General features: G+C 44.7%; 1 protein-coding gene across 2 annotated transcripts in view; it reads right to left on the bottom strand.

Moving 5' to 3' along the window:
- Positions 1–15848, bottom strand: part of KLHL29 (kelch like family member 29) — a 633192-nt gene that overhangs the window by 134350 nt on the left and 482994 nt on the right. For both annotated transcript variants that reach the window (XM_083178618.1, XM_083178619.1), the window contains exon 7: positions 13982–14120. In XM_083178618.1, coding sequence (XP_083034744.1) covers positions 13982–14120 — 139 coding nt within the window. The remainder of the gene's footprint in view (positions 1–13981; positions 14121–15848) is intronic.

The raw sequence follows: 15848 nt of genomic DNA, 5'->3' as shown, positions 1-15848 counted from the left end.
ATTAATTTACCTGTGTTATCATTATCTGCAGGTGGGGAGCAGAGACATAGGGGTACATTGACCAAAGCTTCTAAAATGAAAAAAGGTGGTTTTCCATAGCAACCAAAATAGATTCGATCATTTCTTGCAGTACAGAACTTATAGACAGAATCTGATTGGTTGCTATGGGCAACATAACTGTTGTATAGCTGTTTTTAGGTATTTACTATTTAAAAGCCAGTCGGCTTTCACTTTCTTTATGACATTGTTTAGCACACAAAGGACTCATTTGATCCATCAAGTGGCCTCTAGTGGTCAGTGATGGTACTTCACCTCATAGAGGTGAGGAGCAGTTAGACTTTTATATATATATAGATTTGTACTTATTGCATTATTATGCACTTCAAAATGACTGCCATCATTGTGGGCTGTTTAAATTGTACATTCAGGTGTTTCAAATGCAGCAAAGGGGCCACCTTACAGCAATTTGTGGCATCACACAACCAAGTTGACGCGATTTGAAGTTGACAGCATCACTGCCTCAGCCCCCTCGCTTCACTATTAAAGTGGATCTATTACAGAGTCTAAGAGAACTCCCTGAAACTCAGGAGTCTCGCAGACAACCGTGTGGCACAGTGGTTAGCATCGCAGCCCGTGTTTGCTTGTGTTTTCTGCCAGGTGCTGCAATTCCCTCCCACTGTCCAACTAATGTAGTTGTAAGGTAATTGGTTGCTGACAGCAATGGGCCTTAGCAGGGGAGGCTGTAGCACAGTTCAAAATTCAAATAGGGGAGGCACAGCAACTGCTACCATCTGCCATTCCAAACTGCATCACTGGCAGTTGGTGTGTCTCCCCAATTCGAAATTGTGAACTCCGGAGAGGAGACCCAAATCTGCACTTCAGGGGGCGGGTTCAAGAATGGCATCACAAAGCCCCACCCCCAATCCACATAAACTCCACAATTCACAGGTCCACGAGGAGGGGGCAGGGCTAAAATGATGCAATTTGCGTCGTTTTAGTTTTGCCCCTTCTCGCGTACCCGCAAATTACAGAATTTGTTTCAGTGGTTCCGGGGGGAGGTGGGGGCTTTGGGGAGCATGCGGGAGACTTGCCCACCCTCCCGGGGGGGGGGGGGGGGGGAGGGGAATACGGTTTTCAGGAGTCTACTGGCCATTCCAGGGGTATGCTCTGGAGCCACCACTGGGCCTTAATAAGTATGTGCTAGAGAATAGTCAGATACATGAAGTTATGCAGCACTGCACAATAACCAGTCCCTGATAATAACTGCCACTATAAGTAACATATTCCAAATGAGCTTTAATGGGGTTCCCTCCTCATTTGCTCACTTCAGCGATGCCGTACTTATACTGTCACTGTCTCCTGATATCAGACTCTGATGATCTCAGCACAGCAGGAGCTGGACGTTGATTTGTGGTTTACATCAGGCTCCCGGTCTGATCTTTCTCTACGCCAGTGCTGGGAGATCATTATGGAGACTGACTAGTAATGGAGGCTGACATTAAGTATCAACTTTGTATCAGCTAACATAGAGGGGTGAGTGCAAACACAGCACTGGCTGGGGAAAATCTATTTCATTAAAAATAATATGGTTTACTCTGTATTTTCAAGAATAAATTGTATTAAATTCAAAGATCAGATTAGTTTTTTTTGGGTTCTGGATTACAAGGCGTGCAGTGCCTAGATAGACAGTCAAAAGGTTGACACCAAAAAGGTCATCATGAGCACAGTCACGGCCTCAAGGTCGACATTCACAAAAAGGTCGGCATGTGCAAATGGACATGGAAAAGGTCTACACATGCAAAGGTTGACATGTCAATTGTGTGCATGTTGAAATATTTTTACGTTGACCAGGTGCATGTCAACCTTTTGCTGGGACACAGAGCATAGCTCCGCTCCTGACACCTATGAAGCCCCGTCTCCAGGTTTTGATTGGCCCACGGGCCAGTCAGTCAAAGAAAAATGGATGACCATGATAGGTTAAACCATTGACCTACATACTATCATAATACCGAGGGCCCTTTGTGCTATTACCATTGATGGCAGCCACACCTAGACCAGGGGTGGCCAAACCTATCCTCGAGATCTACCAACGGTCCACATTTTCCGGATCACCTAGCTGCACAGCTGTAGTCATTACTAACTGTCACATTCCCCAGACCACCTAGCTGGTGCACAGGTGTGGTCATTACTAAATGTCACATTCCCCAGATCACCTAGCTGGTGCACAGCTGTAGTCATTACTTACTGTCACATTCCCCAGATCACCTAGCTGGTGCACAGCTGTAGTCATTACTAACTGTCACATTCACCAGACCACCTAGCTGGTGCACAGCTGTAGTCATTGCTAACTGTCACATTCCCCAGAACACCTAGCTGGTGCACAGCTGCACTCATTACTAACTGTCACATTCCCCAGATCACCTAGCTGGTGCACAGCTGTAGACATTACTAACTGTCACATTCCCCAGATCACCTAGCTGGTACACAGCTGTAGTCATTACTAACTGTCACATTCCCCAGACCACCTAGCTGGTTCACAGCTGTAGTCATTACTAACTGTCACATTCCCAGATCACCTAGCTGGTGCACAGCTGTAGTCATTAATAACTGTCACATTCCCCAGATCCCCTAGCTGGTGCACAGCTGTAGTCATTACTAACTGTCACATTCCCCAGATCACCTAGCTGGGGCACAGGTGTAGTCATTACTGTCATATTCCCCAGATCACCTAGCTGGTGCACAGCTGTAGTCATTACTATCTGTCCCATTTCCCAGATCACCTAGCTGGGGCACAGCTGTAGTCATTACTAACTGTCGCATTCCCCAGATCACCTAGCTGGGGCACAGCTGTAGTAATTACTAACTGTCACATTCCCCAGATCACTTAGTGCACAGCTGTAGCCATTACTAACTGTCACATTCCCCAGATCACCTAGCTGGGGCACAGGTGTAGTCATTACTGTCACATTCCCCAGATCACCTAGCTGGTGCACAGCTGTAGTCATTACTAACTGTCACATTTCCCAGATCACCTAGCTGGGGCACAGCTGTAGTCATTACTAACTGTCACATTCCCCAGATCACCTAGCAGGGGCACAGCTGTAGTAATTACTAACTGTCACATTCCCCAGATCACCTAGTGCACAGCTGTAGTCATTACTGTCACCTTTCCCAGATCACCTAGCTGGTGCACAGCTGTAGTCATTACTGTCACATTCCCCAGATCACCTAGCTGGGGCACAGGTGTAGTCATTACTAACTGTCACATTTCCCAGATCCCCTAGCTGGTGCACAGCTGTAGTCATTACTAACTGTCACATTTCCCAGATCACCTAGCTGAGGCACAGGTGTAGTCATTACTAACTGTCACATTTTCAAACCTGCTGCAGTCATTCCTACTACAGATCCACAGGTTGTCTGATATACATCCTAAAATCTGCAATCTCTCTCTTACTACTGGTACTTTTCCTTCTCTGCTCAAACATGCAGTGTTAACTCCTATTCTAAAAAAACAGAATTCTGACCCTAACTCTCTCTCTAACTATCGTCCTATATCTCAGCTCCCATGCCTCTCCAAGCTACTGGAGAGACTTGTCTACTCTCGCCTCACAAACTTTCTTAACTCTAACACCCTATTAGACCCACTTCAGTCAGGTTTTCGCTCTCAACACTCCACTGAGACAGCACTGACTAAAGTGGTGAATGATCTGGTAACGGCTAAGTCTAAAGGCCATTACTCACTACTTATTCTTCTTGATCTTTCTGCTGCATTTGACACCGTCGATCACTCTCTTCTCTTACAAACACTACACTCCCTAGGTCTTAATGATACAGCCCTTTCCTGGTTCACATCTTACCTATCTGATCGCTCTTTCAGTGTTCGCTTCTCTAACTCTACTTCCTCTTCATTACCTCTGTCAGTTGGAGTTCCACAAGGTTCAGTCTTAGGTCCTCTGCTCTTCTCAATCTATACCTCCTCTCTTGGCAAACTAATCAGCTCTTTCGGATTTCAGTATCACTTGTATGCTGATGATACTCAAATCTATCTATCAACCCCAGAGTTGTCACCAGTGGTTTTGGGTCGAGTTTCTGATTGTCTCTCTGCCATCTCATCTTGGATGTCTTGTCGCCAACTCAAACTCAATATTTCCAAAACGGAATTACTTATATTCCCGCCAACTAAGAACAGTTACCATCCTGACATCTCCATCGCTGTTGACAACTCGATAATCTACCCTACCCCACAAGCTCGTTGCTTAGGGGTCATCCTCGACTCTGAACTGTCCTTTTTTTCCCCACATTCAATCTGTCTCCAAATCATGTTACATGCATCTAAAAAACATATCCAAAATACGACCCTATCTCACACAAGACACTACCAAATCTCTTATCCATGCACTCATTATATCCCGCATTGATTATTGCAATAGTCTCCTAACTGGTCTTCCCAAGAACAGACTCTCACCACTGCAATCAATTTTAAATGCTGCTGCTAGGCTGATCTTCCTTGCAAGACGCTCATCGTCTGCTGATCCGCTCTGCCAGTCCCTCCATTGGTTACCTGTATCTTACCGTATTCAATATAAAACACTTCTACTCACATATAAAGCTATTAACCATACCGCACCAGCTTATATCTCTCTACTTATCACAAAATATCTCCCAACTGGACCGCTCCGCTCTGCACAAGATCTGCGTCTCTCTTCTGCATGGATCACTAGCTCCCATTCATTATTACAGGACTTTTATCGGGCTGCTCCCATCCTATGGAATGCCCTTCCACGCACATTAAGACTCTCCACCAGTCTCCAAACTTTCAAGCGTTCCCTGAAAACTCACCTCTTCAGGCAAGCCTATCATATTTAAGTTCTACATGCATAACCCTCCGAGGCACTTATGTTTTATATAGCTTCCCTTCTGGACTTGTAACTGCTATTACTGGTGCCTGTCCTTATGTTTCCCCCCTATATCCCTATAGATTGTAAGCTTGCAGAAGGGCCCTCCTACCTCCAAGTCTGCCTGTTGTTACCCATTTTGTCTTATCGCTGTCTACTATTGTAAAGCTCAACGGAATCTGCTGCGCTATATAAGAAACTGTAAATAAATAAATAAATAAATAATACATGAACTGTTGGTAGATCTTGAGGACAGGTTTGGCCACCCCTGATCTAGACCTATCATTCACATATAATTTTTTTGCCTCTTGTAATAATTAATAGATATAAGTGAACATTTATTGACAATAGAGGAGTTGAACTAATCATTTGTAGACTTTTATGTGACACTCTGTGAAATTTTAAAGATTGACTTTATCGGCCAACGCCTCAGGATCGGTGAATCATACGGAGCAGTCTTGCACATTTAACATGGGTAACCGGGTCCATTAGAGAGAAAGCTATTAATTTCCCACAAACTATCGCTAAGGTCGTCCTTGCTCGCTGAAGGAAACATGCCCTCTTCAAACCCTCTTTATGAACGGTGCGTCCTCTCCCTCCTGGTCAGAAGCCAGCTTGACATGAAATTACTTCTTTCCCATAAGCCCTTGCTTCAGTACAAATCAATGGAGAATGCAGATATTAAATCACCATGACTCTCATTTCTGAACGTTGAACTATTACTCTACAAGTGTCTGACACAATTGCTCCTTGACACTACAATTGGTCATTCCGACCCGCTGCGGTTACAAGCGGAAATTCAGAGCCAGCCCGGGCTGGATGCTCCTGTGCTCAGATAACGTCAGAACACTTGATAATATATTTTTATTGAAGGGCTGCTTTCAGGAAACAACATCATCTCTTTCCTAGCATTAGATTTTGTTGTAACTTGACACATCTCCTGGCTTTTCTTTCAGCAGTGATAAATGCATTATTCTGGTTTTGAGAGGAGCATCGGGCTTTTAAGGGGGCAGAGTTCGTTGTGAATCCTGTAATGTCAGAAAGCAGCTACGGGAAAATGTATACTTCAGGAAAAATAATTTAAATGCCCCATGAGAAGAGAATATTTTAACATTAATAGGGCGTCAGACAATTAGCACCTCTAATTACAAGGCTTTTGGAACTCATTTCTGTCAGCGCAAGCCAATGAGGCGCTGCTGTCTTTATTATTCAGAGATTGACTATGCCCGTGCAGATGCCGCAATCTACATTTACTGAGGGCCACAGTGAGATCGACTGGGCCCAGGAACTGAGTGGGCGTGGCCAAATCATCTAGGCATGCCATACTCCCAAAGTAAAATGCAATCTAGATTTGTGCGAGTTATTTTGTTTCTGTGCAGGGTAAATACTGGCTGCATTATTTTTTACACTGCAATTGAGATTTCAGTTTTAACACACCTCACCCAAATTTAACTCTGCACATGTTACATCTGCCCCACCGGCAGTGCACATGGTTTTGCCCATTTTGAGAACAAATTTGTACTGCGATCAGATCTGAATAAGGATCTGAATTGGGAGCCAATTGACCTACCAGTATATTGTTGTATTGTGGAAACCAGAATACCCGGAGGAAACCCACGCAAGCAGGGGGAGAATATATAAACAGTTAGGGCCATGGTGGGAATGGAACCCATGACCTCAGTGCTGTGAGGCAGTAATGCTACCGATTAAATCATCCATACTGTCACAATTTAAAGTGTCAGTAGCTTCTGCCAATGCAACATTTCCCAGCACCCACACCTTCCCCAACTTTTCCATAAATGAAGTTGGTACTCTTGCGCAGCATTGCAGCGCATGTTTCCAGGGAAGAGGCGCTGCCTTGAAAAATGGAGGTGTGGCTTCATGGAAATCACGAGCCGTGGTACAGTCTCCCAACACTACAGGGGTATGGCCAGCGCTCAGTGAGCTGCTGGAATACCCCTCTGTCTGCAGTAATTAGACACTGTGTGCAGGTGTCGCTTCCAGTCAGATGACAGCTTCTAGACTACACAAGAAAAATGACAGCTACAATCTGTTTGGTTGACAGGGCCAGTAAGGGAATACACAGGAATATAGGCAAGGTGGCCAGAGTGGTTTCCCAGGGGCTGAAAACTTTTACTGGCACCTAAGGAAGTACCCCATTCCCAACCCTGGGCACTTGAGTCATTGGGGTTGATCCTATTAACCCCGTAGGGTGCGAGTTGCCGTTCGGGTGCCATTTTAATGCTGAAAACAGCACCAGAATGAACCCTAACTCGCACCATCACAGGCAGTGGCGTAGCTATGTTTTGGGCGACCCCCCCGTCGCCGCCCCGCCGAGCACCCCTACCCCGCCGCCCCGCCGAGCACCCCTACCCCGCCGCCCATGCAAACCCCCCCTCAATCCCCCACGACCTTACCTATCGCGCTGGTCCCGGCGGCTCCGTTCTTTTGCTGAGGACCACCACAAAATGGCCGCCCCCATATAGCACACAGTTCTCTGAAACTGTCTGCTGTATGGGGGCGGCCATTTTGTGGTGGTCCTCAGCAGAAGAACGGAGCCGCCGGGACCAGCGCGATAGGTAAGTCTGCGGGGGATTGAGGGGGGGTTTAACTATAGCACCGCAGCCCCCGGGGCCCCCACATGCACAGCTCCCCCCCGCGGTGGCGGGGGCTGCGGTGCTATAGTTACGCCCCTGATCACAGGTCTGAATTCGCTGAGAATTGCTCGCACCCCTATGGAGGTGCGAGCACTTTTCAGCGAATTCAGCCCGCCGTAAAGTGCACCCGGTGTCGTGATGATTTGCAACTTTCAAATCATCCACACCCTTCAGGGTGTAATAGATCTGACCTCAATGTGTTCTGGGCCCAGCAGCATTACAGTGCTGCCATCACTGGTCACTGCAGGGAGGTGCAGTGCGGACTCTGAAGCCCCCCAAAAAATAAATCATCACCTGTCCTATCTCTGTTTAGATTTTGGCCCATTAGTAGCTATCAGTAATTCTGGAGTCTTACAGAACCAAGTACCAAATATCTCTGAATGGATACATAGAAAAACAATTCTTTTTAGAATCCTGACCCATAGATACCGGCCTGGGGTAGTAAGCGTTAACAAAAGCCATGGAACCTTACCGATGAAACTCAACAACCCATTCACAGAACGGATCACTTCCCTGCTGCTACACAAGCCATCTATAAAATGAAATTCTATTATTCTCATTGTTTCTCGAGCATTATTTTTGCGTCTCAGAGCAGGCCAGCTCCATCGCTGTCTTTGTTATCTTAAATGACATTTGTAAACAATTTAGGAAATGGAAGCGAGGGTACGTTTGCTCCCGGATCCCTCACACGGAGCTGGCAGTAGAATCTTCAGAGACAGCACGGGTAGAACCTTCGCTAATAGATAAAAAGGCCACAAGAGTCCACTTCTTTCATCCCAGCTCCTATTTGTCCTCCTGTAAGGTAAACACGTGGCGGCCGGCCTGTGCTCAGTCCTTAATAACTGTCTGTGGACCTCTGCCTTGCTCCTTGTTTTAAATAGAAACTTGACATTAAAAGAACTTTAATAAAGTTCTGCCGCTTGAAGTGCCACTTTCATGTCCAATATTTTTTTTTTTTTTTTTTTTTAAAGTGCTACAGCGGCCCTAGAAGGTTTTGTACTTTACAAAACAAGAACCTGCAAATTGTATTATACATTATTTATCAGGAATAAACAGCGTTTCCCAAAAGCAGCTGTCCTTACAACCAGTATCTCTGCTACAGAGGTAGCAGTGACCAATTTTCATTTATATCTCCACGAGAAGTCCAGAGATGAGACGCTGCTTGCAGCTTTGGGGGCTAGGGGTCTGTCAGTCATTAGGTTCTGCCTCAAAATACCATGATTTGTGGGTCTGCGATCAGTGGCCGGGGCCATATTTGTGGGTCTGCGATGCAGGAAACTAGATATTTCTGGGATAGTCCCAAGTAGCCCTAGAAAATTAGGCCAATCTCCGTTTACTAGTGAAGGCAATCGCAGGAAGAGGCATGACTAAGTGAATAATCAAGTGATTTGGCCCCACCCCTTCATGTCAGATGACCTATTGTGGGTGTTTCCCTGTGTTTGGGGGCCTAATGATGAGCCAGTTCGGCCCCGCCCCCAAAGTGGTCTTCCGTGTCTCCAGTCTGGGATTCTTCCAAAGTGGAGTCTAAAAAGTAGGTATGTATGAGTGGGGCTAAATGACGTGAATTCATGTAATTAAGACCCGTACCTTCCATAATACAATGCTATCTCTTCATTCTGCCCGTTTCACCAGGAAGCAGCTGGGATGCGGAAAATGAGGCCACTTTTCTGTGGCCTCATCTTCCGCATCTTTACGTGAGTCTTCTGGCATTTACGGGAGGGTAGACCAGTATTAGCAGTGATATCTACCGGTGATTATGCTGCTGACTGGTCGCGCTGTGCGGTGGCAGAGGAGGGATTTGCTCACTTCCCATAGTAATAAGTTGGTCTTTGAGAACCAGTGCCGCATGAACATAATATTGGAACTAGTAATCCGCATGTGTACTCACTGTTACAGATACTGGTTAGATGGAGCAAAGCTGGGTGTCATAGAGATGACCAGCCAGTGTATGTAGGCACGGGGTAGTGATGCAGGATCAATGGAAAGTGTGGATATCGCTGGGACTCTCATACACACTGGCCGATTATGCCCAGCGTGTATGGACAGCGATGACCGCTGTCATCGCTGGGGGGAAAGCTGCTCAGTGTATCCACACTAAGCAGCTTTCCACCTGCCCGATGTTTTCAGTAGTATCGGAAGGCTTTGCATAGTGCAGCGCTATGCAAAGCTGACCACAAAGCCGCTCATCTGCTGGTAATACAAGTAGATGATTGGCTTTCCCAGCGATGATGCGGGAGCGCGCAGCAGCGCTCATCGTCGGGCCGTACACACACTGGGCGGCTTTGAGCTGAAAGCCGCTCAAACTTGGTGTTTTGAGCGGTTTTAAGCTCAAAATCACCCAGTGTGTATGGGCCTTAAGACTATTTTGCTCTGACACAGCGAAGAAAATAGCGCCGCGCACACGTAATTGCAGCCTCGGCGACCATCTTGGCATCCATCTTTCATTTATAAATAGGCCACTATATGTGTAGTAGAAAACAACCTCAGCAGCTATTTTCTCCACCGTCACCAGACAGGTTACAGAGAGAGAGAGAAAAAACTTTTTTCAAAACCTTTGGATCCCCAAATTAATTTGCGAGAAAGTTTCATTTCATCCTCATGGAGACAGGATACATCCTAACCGTAAAGAACAGGAAGAGAATAAATAAATAAATAAAAAGATTTGTGTTGAAACTTTGAAGGCGCCCGGTATCAATACTTCTTTATAAATCAAAAGATGTCTCTCTTTCTTTATCTATCTCTATCTTTCTTTGAGCTATTCAACATGAAGAATAAAAGTCAAATTTGAAATTTCTATTTTTCACTTTCTTAAAAGTCCTTAAGAAGCAGACAGATGTGACAGCTTTCTGCAAGTGTCAGGGTTTGCGCTCACACATTCCCTGAAATAAACGTAATTTCCCGCTGGAAACCAGAGCGGTGGCCAAGCTGCATTTTGAATTCGGCTACCGAGGTTTCCAGACGGCCCAAGATGTGCGTAACATCAAACGTCGATGCTGGATAATATTTTTTATATTGTCATTATCGACAAAATCATTAGGAATATCGTCTAATGTGTAAGGCCCTCTAATGTCTTGATCATTTTAAGTTTGCGGTGCATACTGAACTATTTTGCTACCCCTCCTCAGTGAGGTAGGTGCATAGGGAAGTGGTTGGTGGGAAGATGGGCTGCCAAGGGGGTGTGGCATCATGATTGCATCATTATGATCCCGCCTTACAATAGCACCCTGCATCATTGCAGGGTGATAGGTGATGAAGATAAAGTACCAGCCAATCAGCTCCCATCATTTTTCAAACCCAGCCTGTAACATGCGAGTTACAGATGGATCTGGGCTCTTCTTTGCAGGGGATGGCGATGGAGATGCCATTCGCCATCCCCCGCCACCTGTTTTTGCGAAAGGGGACGCGCGCGCACGAGATGCTTGCACGTCCCCTTCTGACGGCTTCCCCCGGGTCACCACCGCCTCCCCGCACCCCTTCTTAAACCTGTCCGTCTCCCTGAAGCGGAGACGGACAGGTTTCCATCCCCCCCCGGCACACGGACACTGAGACGCGCGTGCACATGAGACGCACGCGTGTCTCAGTCAGATGGCGAGCCGGGCTGCTGACGGATCGCCAGCGGTGACGTTCTGGCGATTCGCCAGCAAAGAAGAGCCGGGCCCCATCTGTAGCCGATGATTGGCTGATTCTTTTCCTCTCCCCACTTTGTCTTTCTTCAGTCTTTGATGACTTTATAGGAACGGAGTTGCCAGAATAATAAATTCCGGTTCCAGAATAGGCTTTAAGAGTTTATTTCTAAACATTATAAGCCAAGGTTTCTGAAAGAGCTAATTAGGCCTGGCCTGGGACAAGATATGTGCTGGGCGAGCAGTGGCGCACTTCCACCCAACCTTTTTGGCCCTTTACAACATTTTTCTATGTTTATCCTTTATTTCGCGCCACAAGGGATCCCAAGCACCCAATTACAGAATACATAAACGAATAAGCAAAACAGGAAACAATGACTTACAGTCCCATACGATAGAGGACAAGTACAGCGCACTAAACCACAGCTGCATCAGCAGACGGCACGGAGATAAGTATCAGGGTGGCAGAAAACCGCAGGATTTGGTGCCCTCGAAGAGAAGGAAACGCACATGAGGGAAGAGGGCCCTGCTCACGAGAGCTTACATTCTAAAGGAATCAAAATTCATTTTAATTCCTGGCAGACAAAACAAACAGATGGGGCCATGGGAGCCGGTGGCGATGACATGAAGGAGGAGGGAAGAGGGATTTCGTTTTTGCATAAGGAGAACATTTTACATTGCTCCACTCTAAGGAACCTTGCAACTGTTTTAACCTAGCAAAACGTTTTCCATCTCTGCACCACTGGGAAGACGGGAAGGAAAAAAAACTGATGAATTTCTTCCACTAAGTGATAAAATAAATTGAATTTCAAAAGCATAAACACAGAGAAGCGGAAACACTTTTTACAGAAAAGGCTAGAGGGCTCCATCCATTGCCATTATCTACGAAATAAGTAGCCTCTGTACTTATAAGTGATAACAGCCATCAGGCGCTGCTGTGAATACTAAACTGGAGTACAGCAAAGATAACACAGGGTTACGGGGAACTATGAAAATAAATGGGGGGGGAGGAAGTGGGGAGCGGGCACGCACACAAATCAAGCATGCTATACCGACACAGCCTTTGTATTCCTTAACACTCAGACAATCGCACAGACACACAGCACCAAAGTCTGCGGTATGTATTATTAATGACAAGCCAACAAAGCAGCAAGCGGAATTATATATACACAGCTCTCTCAGGATCGGTCGTAGCAATATAGACAAATAAATAAACAACAACAAGGACCAGCCGCGTCAATGTCCTGGAAAGCAAATGACACCGCTACAGTGTTAGTATGTGAGATCGAGGACTGAGTTTCTGATAGCGAAAGGCAAATGACGTCTTCACGGCAAACCGCGAATGCACTCCCGCTCTGGGACTCGGGGGCACGCTGCAAAGCAAAGAATGCACCAGGATTAATTTGTTGATGATTGAGAGAAATAGGGGTTATCCGTATCACTGTTATTACTTCATTTACTCATATAACTCACTCTTTTGCTACCCTGGCTCATGAAAACGCTATGAGTGATTCTGTTGGCAGTGTGCGAGAAAGCAAACGTGGAACAAAGGAAATGGAGTAAATCAAGATGAGAAGGAAAAATAAATATCAAAAAAAGTCACACACACATAAAAAAAAAAAAAGCTTGATGGATTATAAGAAGAAGAAAAAAAAAACAGCCACAAAAACACGCACACAATAAAAATAAGAGATGGCGGACGAGCGGAGAGACTGCAGGACAGATATGGGTGCTAGAACAGCTATAAGTATTAGGTATCGTAAAGACAGCATGCAATTGACTACTGATATTATCTGTATTTTTGCTAAGCACACTTAGAGCACTGGCTCTGCTAAGCTCCGCACTGGGAGGCCGATGGCTGAGTTATCTCACAAAGAGGCTACGGAGAGAATTATCTGGGGGACCTAAGAAACAATGATGTAGATGAGGCCATATTTTAACATGGACTTTTCAGTTGACTCATCGTTTTTTGATTGGTTCCTGTTTATGTTCTTTATCTCCTTATGTCCTATGGGCCCGATTCAGTGATGTATGCAATGCAGAGGTTTACGCTGTTGAGCGAATATGGGGCAACTGATCTTGCGTCAAGGTCACCCCTGCACAAGTTCCAAGGGCCAAGCAGTGAGGGATTTGCAAAGGGGGCTGGCTATTGGGAATGAATTGGTATCGCGACCGTTTTCACAGTGTCTCAGCCTACATCTCATATGCAGAAAACATAGCGCCATAGGGCTACACAAATGGGCAATTATCATAGAATCTTCAAGCACCGCTAGGTGTTTCTTCACAGATGCTGATATTCGCATTTTCAGGCTACGGAATTTTAGCGTATTATCACAGAGCCACTGCGTACGGCGCCTCTGCTGGTAATGCCTTAGCGCACATCCCTGAATCGGGCCTCTTTTTTATTTTATCTTTGACTGTTTTTGTTTTTTTAATTATTGATGCTGACAAAGTCTATCCGCTCTAATGACGTTAATACTGGGCCTGTGTTTAACCTCAAAACAGTTGAATGTTTCGTCTTACTCTAAAAACACAAAACAGAAGAATTCGGTTTTGTCGGTGCTAGAGACCTGGTCACCGGTCTGACGTGTGTTAATGTATTTCAGGGTATACGATTTGAAAAGTACATTCAAGAAAACTGTAAAGAATGGCTACTGGCTCTGTGACAAAGGAGATTCAAAGTCTTCACGGACCTGCAAGAAAGGGGAGGAAGAGAAAAAAAATAAAGAAAGAAAAAAATAAAGAAAGCCACACATATGCGCCCTACAAAGGAACAGACCAGATCACAGCTGGACGGGAGGCAAACCTTTTAATCAGGTCCTTGAAATACAAGCTGCAGGAAGCTAGAACATTTTGATGGACTTCAAACTCTTTGCCTTCAACAATAATTTTCAGGTCTGTAAACTCTTTCGATCTGCGCTGCTGGTTCAGTTCCTTCAACATTTCTGCAGAACAGAGAAGACAGACATTGCCAGGGTTCCAATTAAGAAATTTGTTTGTTTTTTTTAGTCTCTTGTCAAGTTGAAAACGACGAAAACACAAATCGGGGGCATTTCTGAAAAATGACAAAGATGTTGTAACCCGTAGCACCCAATCAGACGTTCGTTTCCATTCTGCGCTAGAAAGTGGACATGTACAATTTGGCTGCTATGGACTATGGGGTATATTTACAAAGCGTTGGAGAGAGATAAAGTACCAGCCAATCAGCTCCTAGCTGCCATGTTACAAGCTGTGACTGAAAAATGCGGAGCCGGTTGGTTGATACTTGATGTACGAAGTTTGAAAAGAGATAAAATGAAGAGGGATGAACCACCAGCCAATCAGCTCCTAACTGCCATGTCACAGGCTGTGTTTGAACTTGAGTTTTATCACTTGTCAAGGCTTAGTACATCTCACCATTTGGGGTAAATGTATTAAGATGGGAGTTTTATTTCATATGAGATATTTATTTAGCACGTTCTAGAAGATAATACATAGAATCTGTTTGGTTGCCTATAGCAACATCCCATGTCAAATAAAACTCCCATCTTAGTAAATTCCCCCCTTTATCTCTATACACTTTATCTCTCTCCAAGTTTTCGTGCATAGCCTCTTATGACTTTTTTTCCTGTGTGCTGTTTTCTAAATCATCCCCATTCATATACTGTATATGTATATATATATATATATATATATATATATATATATATATATATATATATTTCTAATTCTTGTTTGTATTTGGCAAGGCTGGTTGAACGCTGACAGTAAAAGAGGTCACAGACACCATGAACATAATATAATTGAACAAGAATATAAAACACAGAGGGCAGTAAAACACAAAAGCAGAATAACAGTACAGTAATAAAAGCATAACAAAATATATACCACCGGAATACAAACACATCATTATACTGAGTGCGTAATTATGATATTATTAATAGGTGTGGGGGGAAAAAACAAAGAAATAATGCAATTCTTTCAAATAATGTATCCACTTTCACATTCTGTTCAATGCGTTTGGGTCTTACCAGATAAACATTACATTATGATGCACAATACGAACAGGCAATGATTCAAAAGGATTAGGAGACCTGCGGAAACAATTGATCGTGCCCTGACTGTATTTGCAGAAAAAGTTATAAAACCAGCGTGCATCAAAGCAAGCAATTATATAGAATGGAAACAATTATGCATAAACAAATCAATTACAGTTCATTTCATTATTTTCATAGAACAAACAAACCTTACACCACCACCCCCCCCCCCCCCGACAAATTAGAGAAACATGTGACAGAATTACCCTGAAGGATAGGACAATACGATAGAGATCACATGGCCCAAGTACCAATCCAGAAATCATCATCGATAGTATCAAATTGTGAATTCTAGCAGATAGACCTACCTGGAAGGCAGCCATCGTGTCCCCGTGGCTGAGGAATGGGCAGTATGGCAACTGGGTAAAAAATTGCCACCAGACTAGTGAATGGTTACAGTAACAGCAAAAGTTCAGCCTTTGATCTTACACGTAAACATGTTTCTGTTACTTCATTGGTTGCAGCTTCTATTTTTCGCACTTTATTCTGTATTAAAGGATCAACTTTTTTATGGAAATGTTGAGCAATGTTTGCACAATCTACTTCCAACTCTTCACTTGGTGTTGGCCAAGGATCAACACCGTTACTAAAATTCCA

This window comes from Crinia signifera, chromosome 3 (genome assembly GCF_055691185.1).
Source record: "Crinia signifera chromosome 3, ASM5569118v1, whole genome shotgun sequence".
Lineage (NCBI taxonomy): Eukaryota > Metazoa > Chordata > Amphibia > Anura > Myobatrachidae > Crinia > Crinia signifera.
The sequence above is the reverse complement of the archived record's forward strand: the minus strand, read 5'-3'. Positions and strand labels throughout refer to the sequence as shown.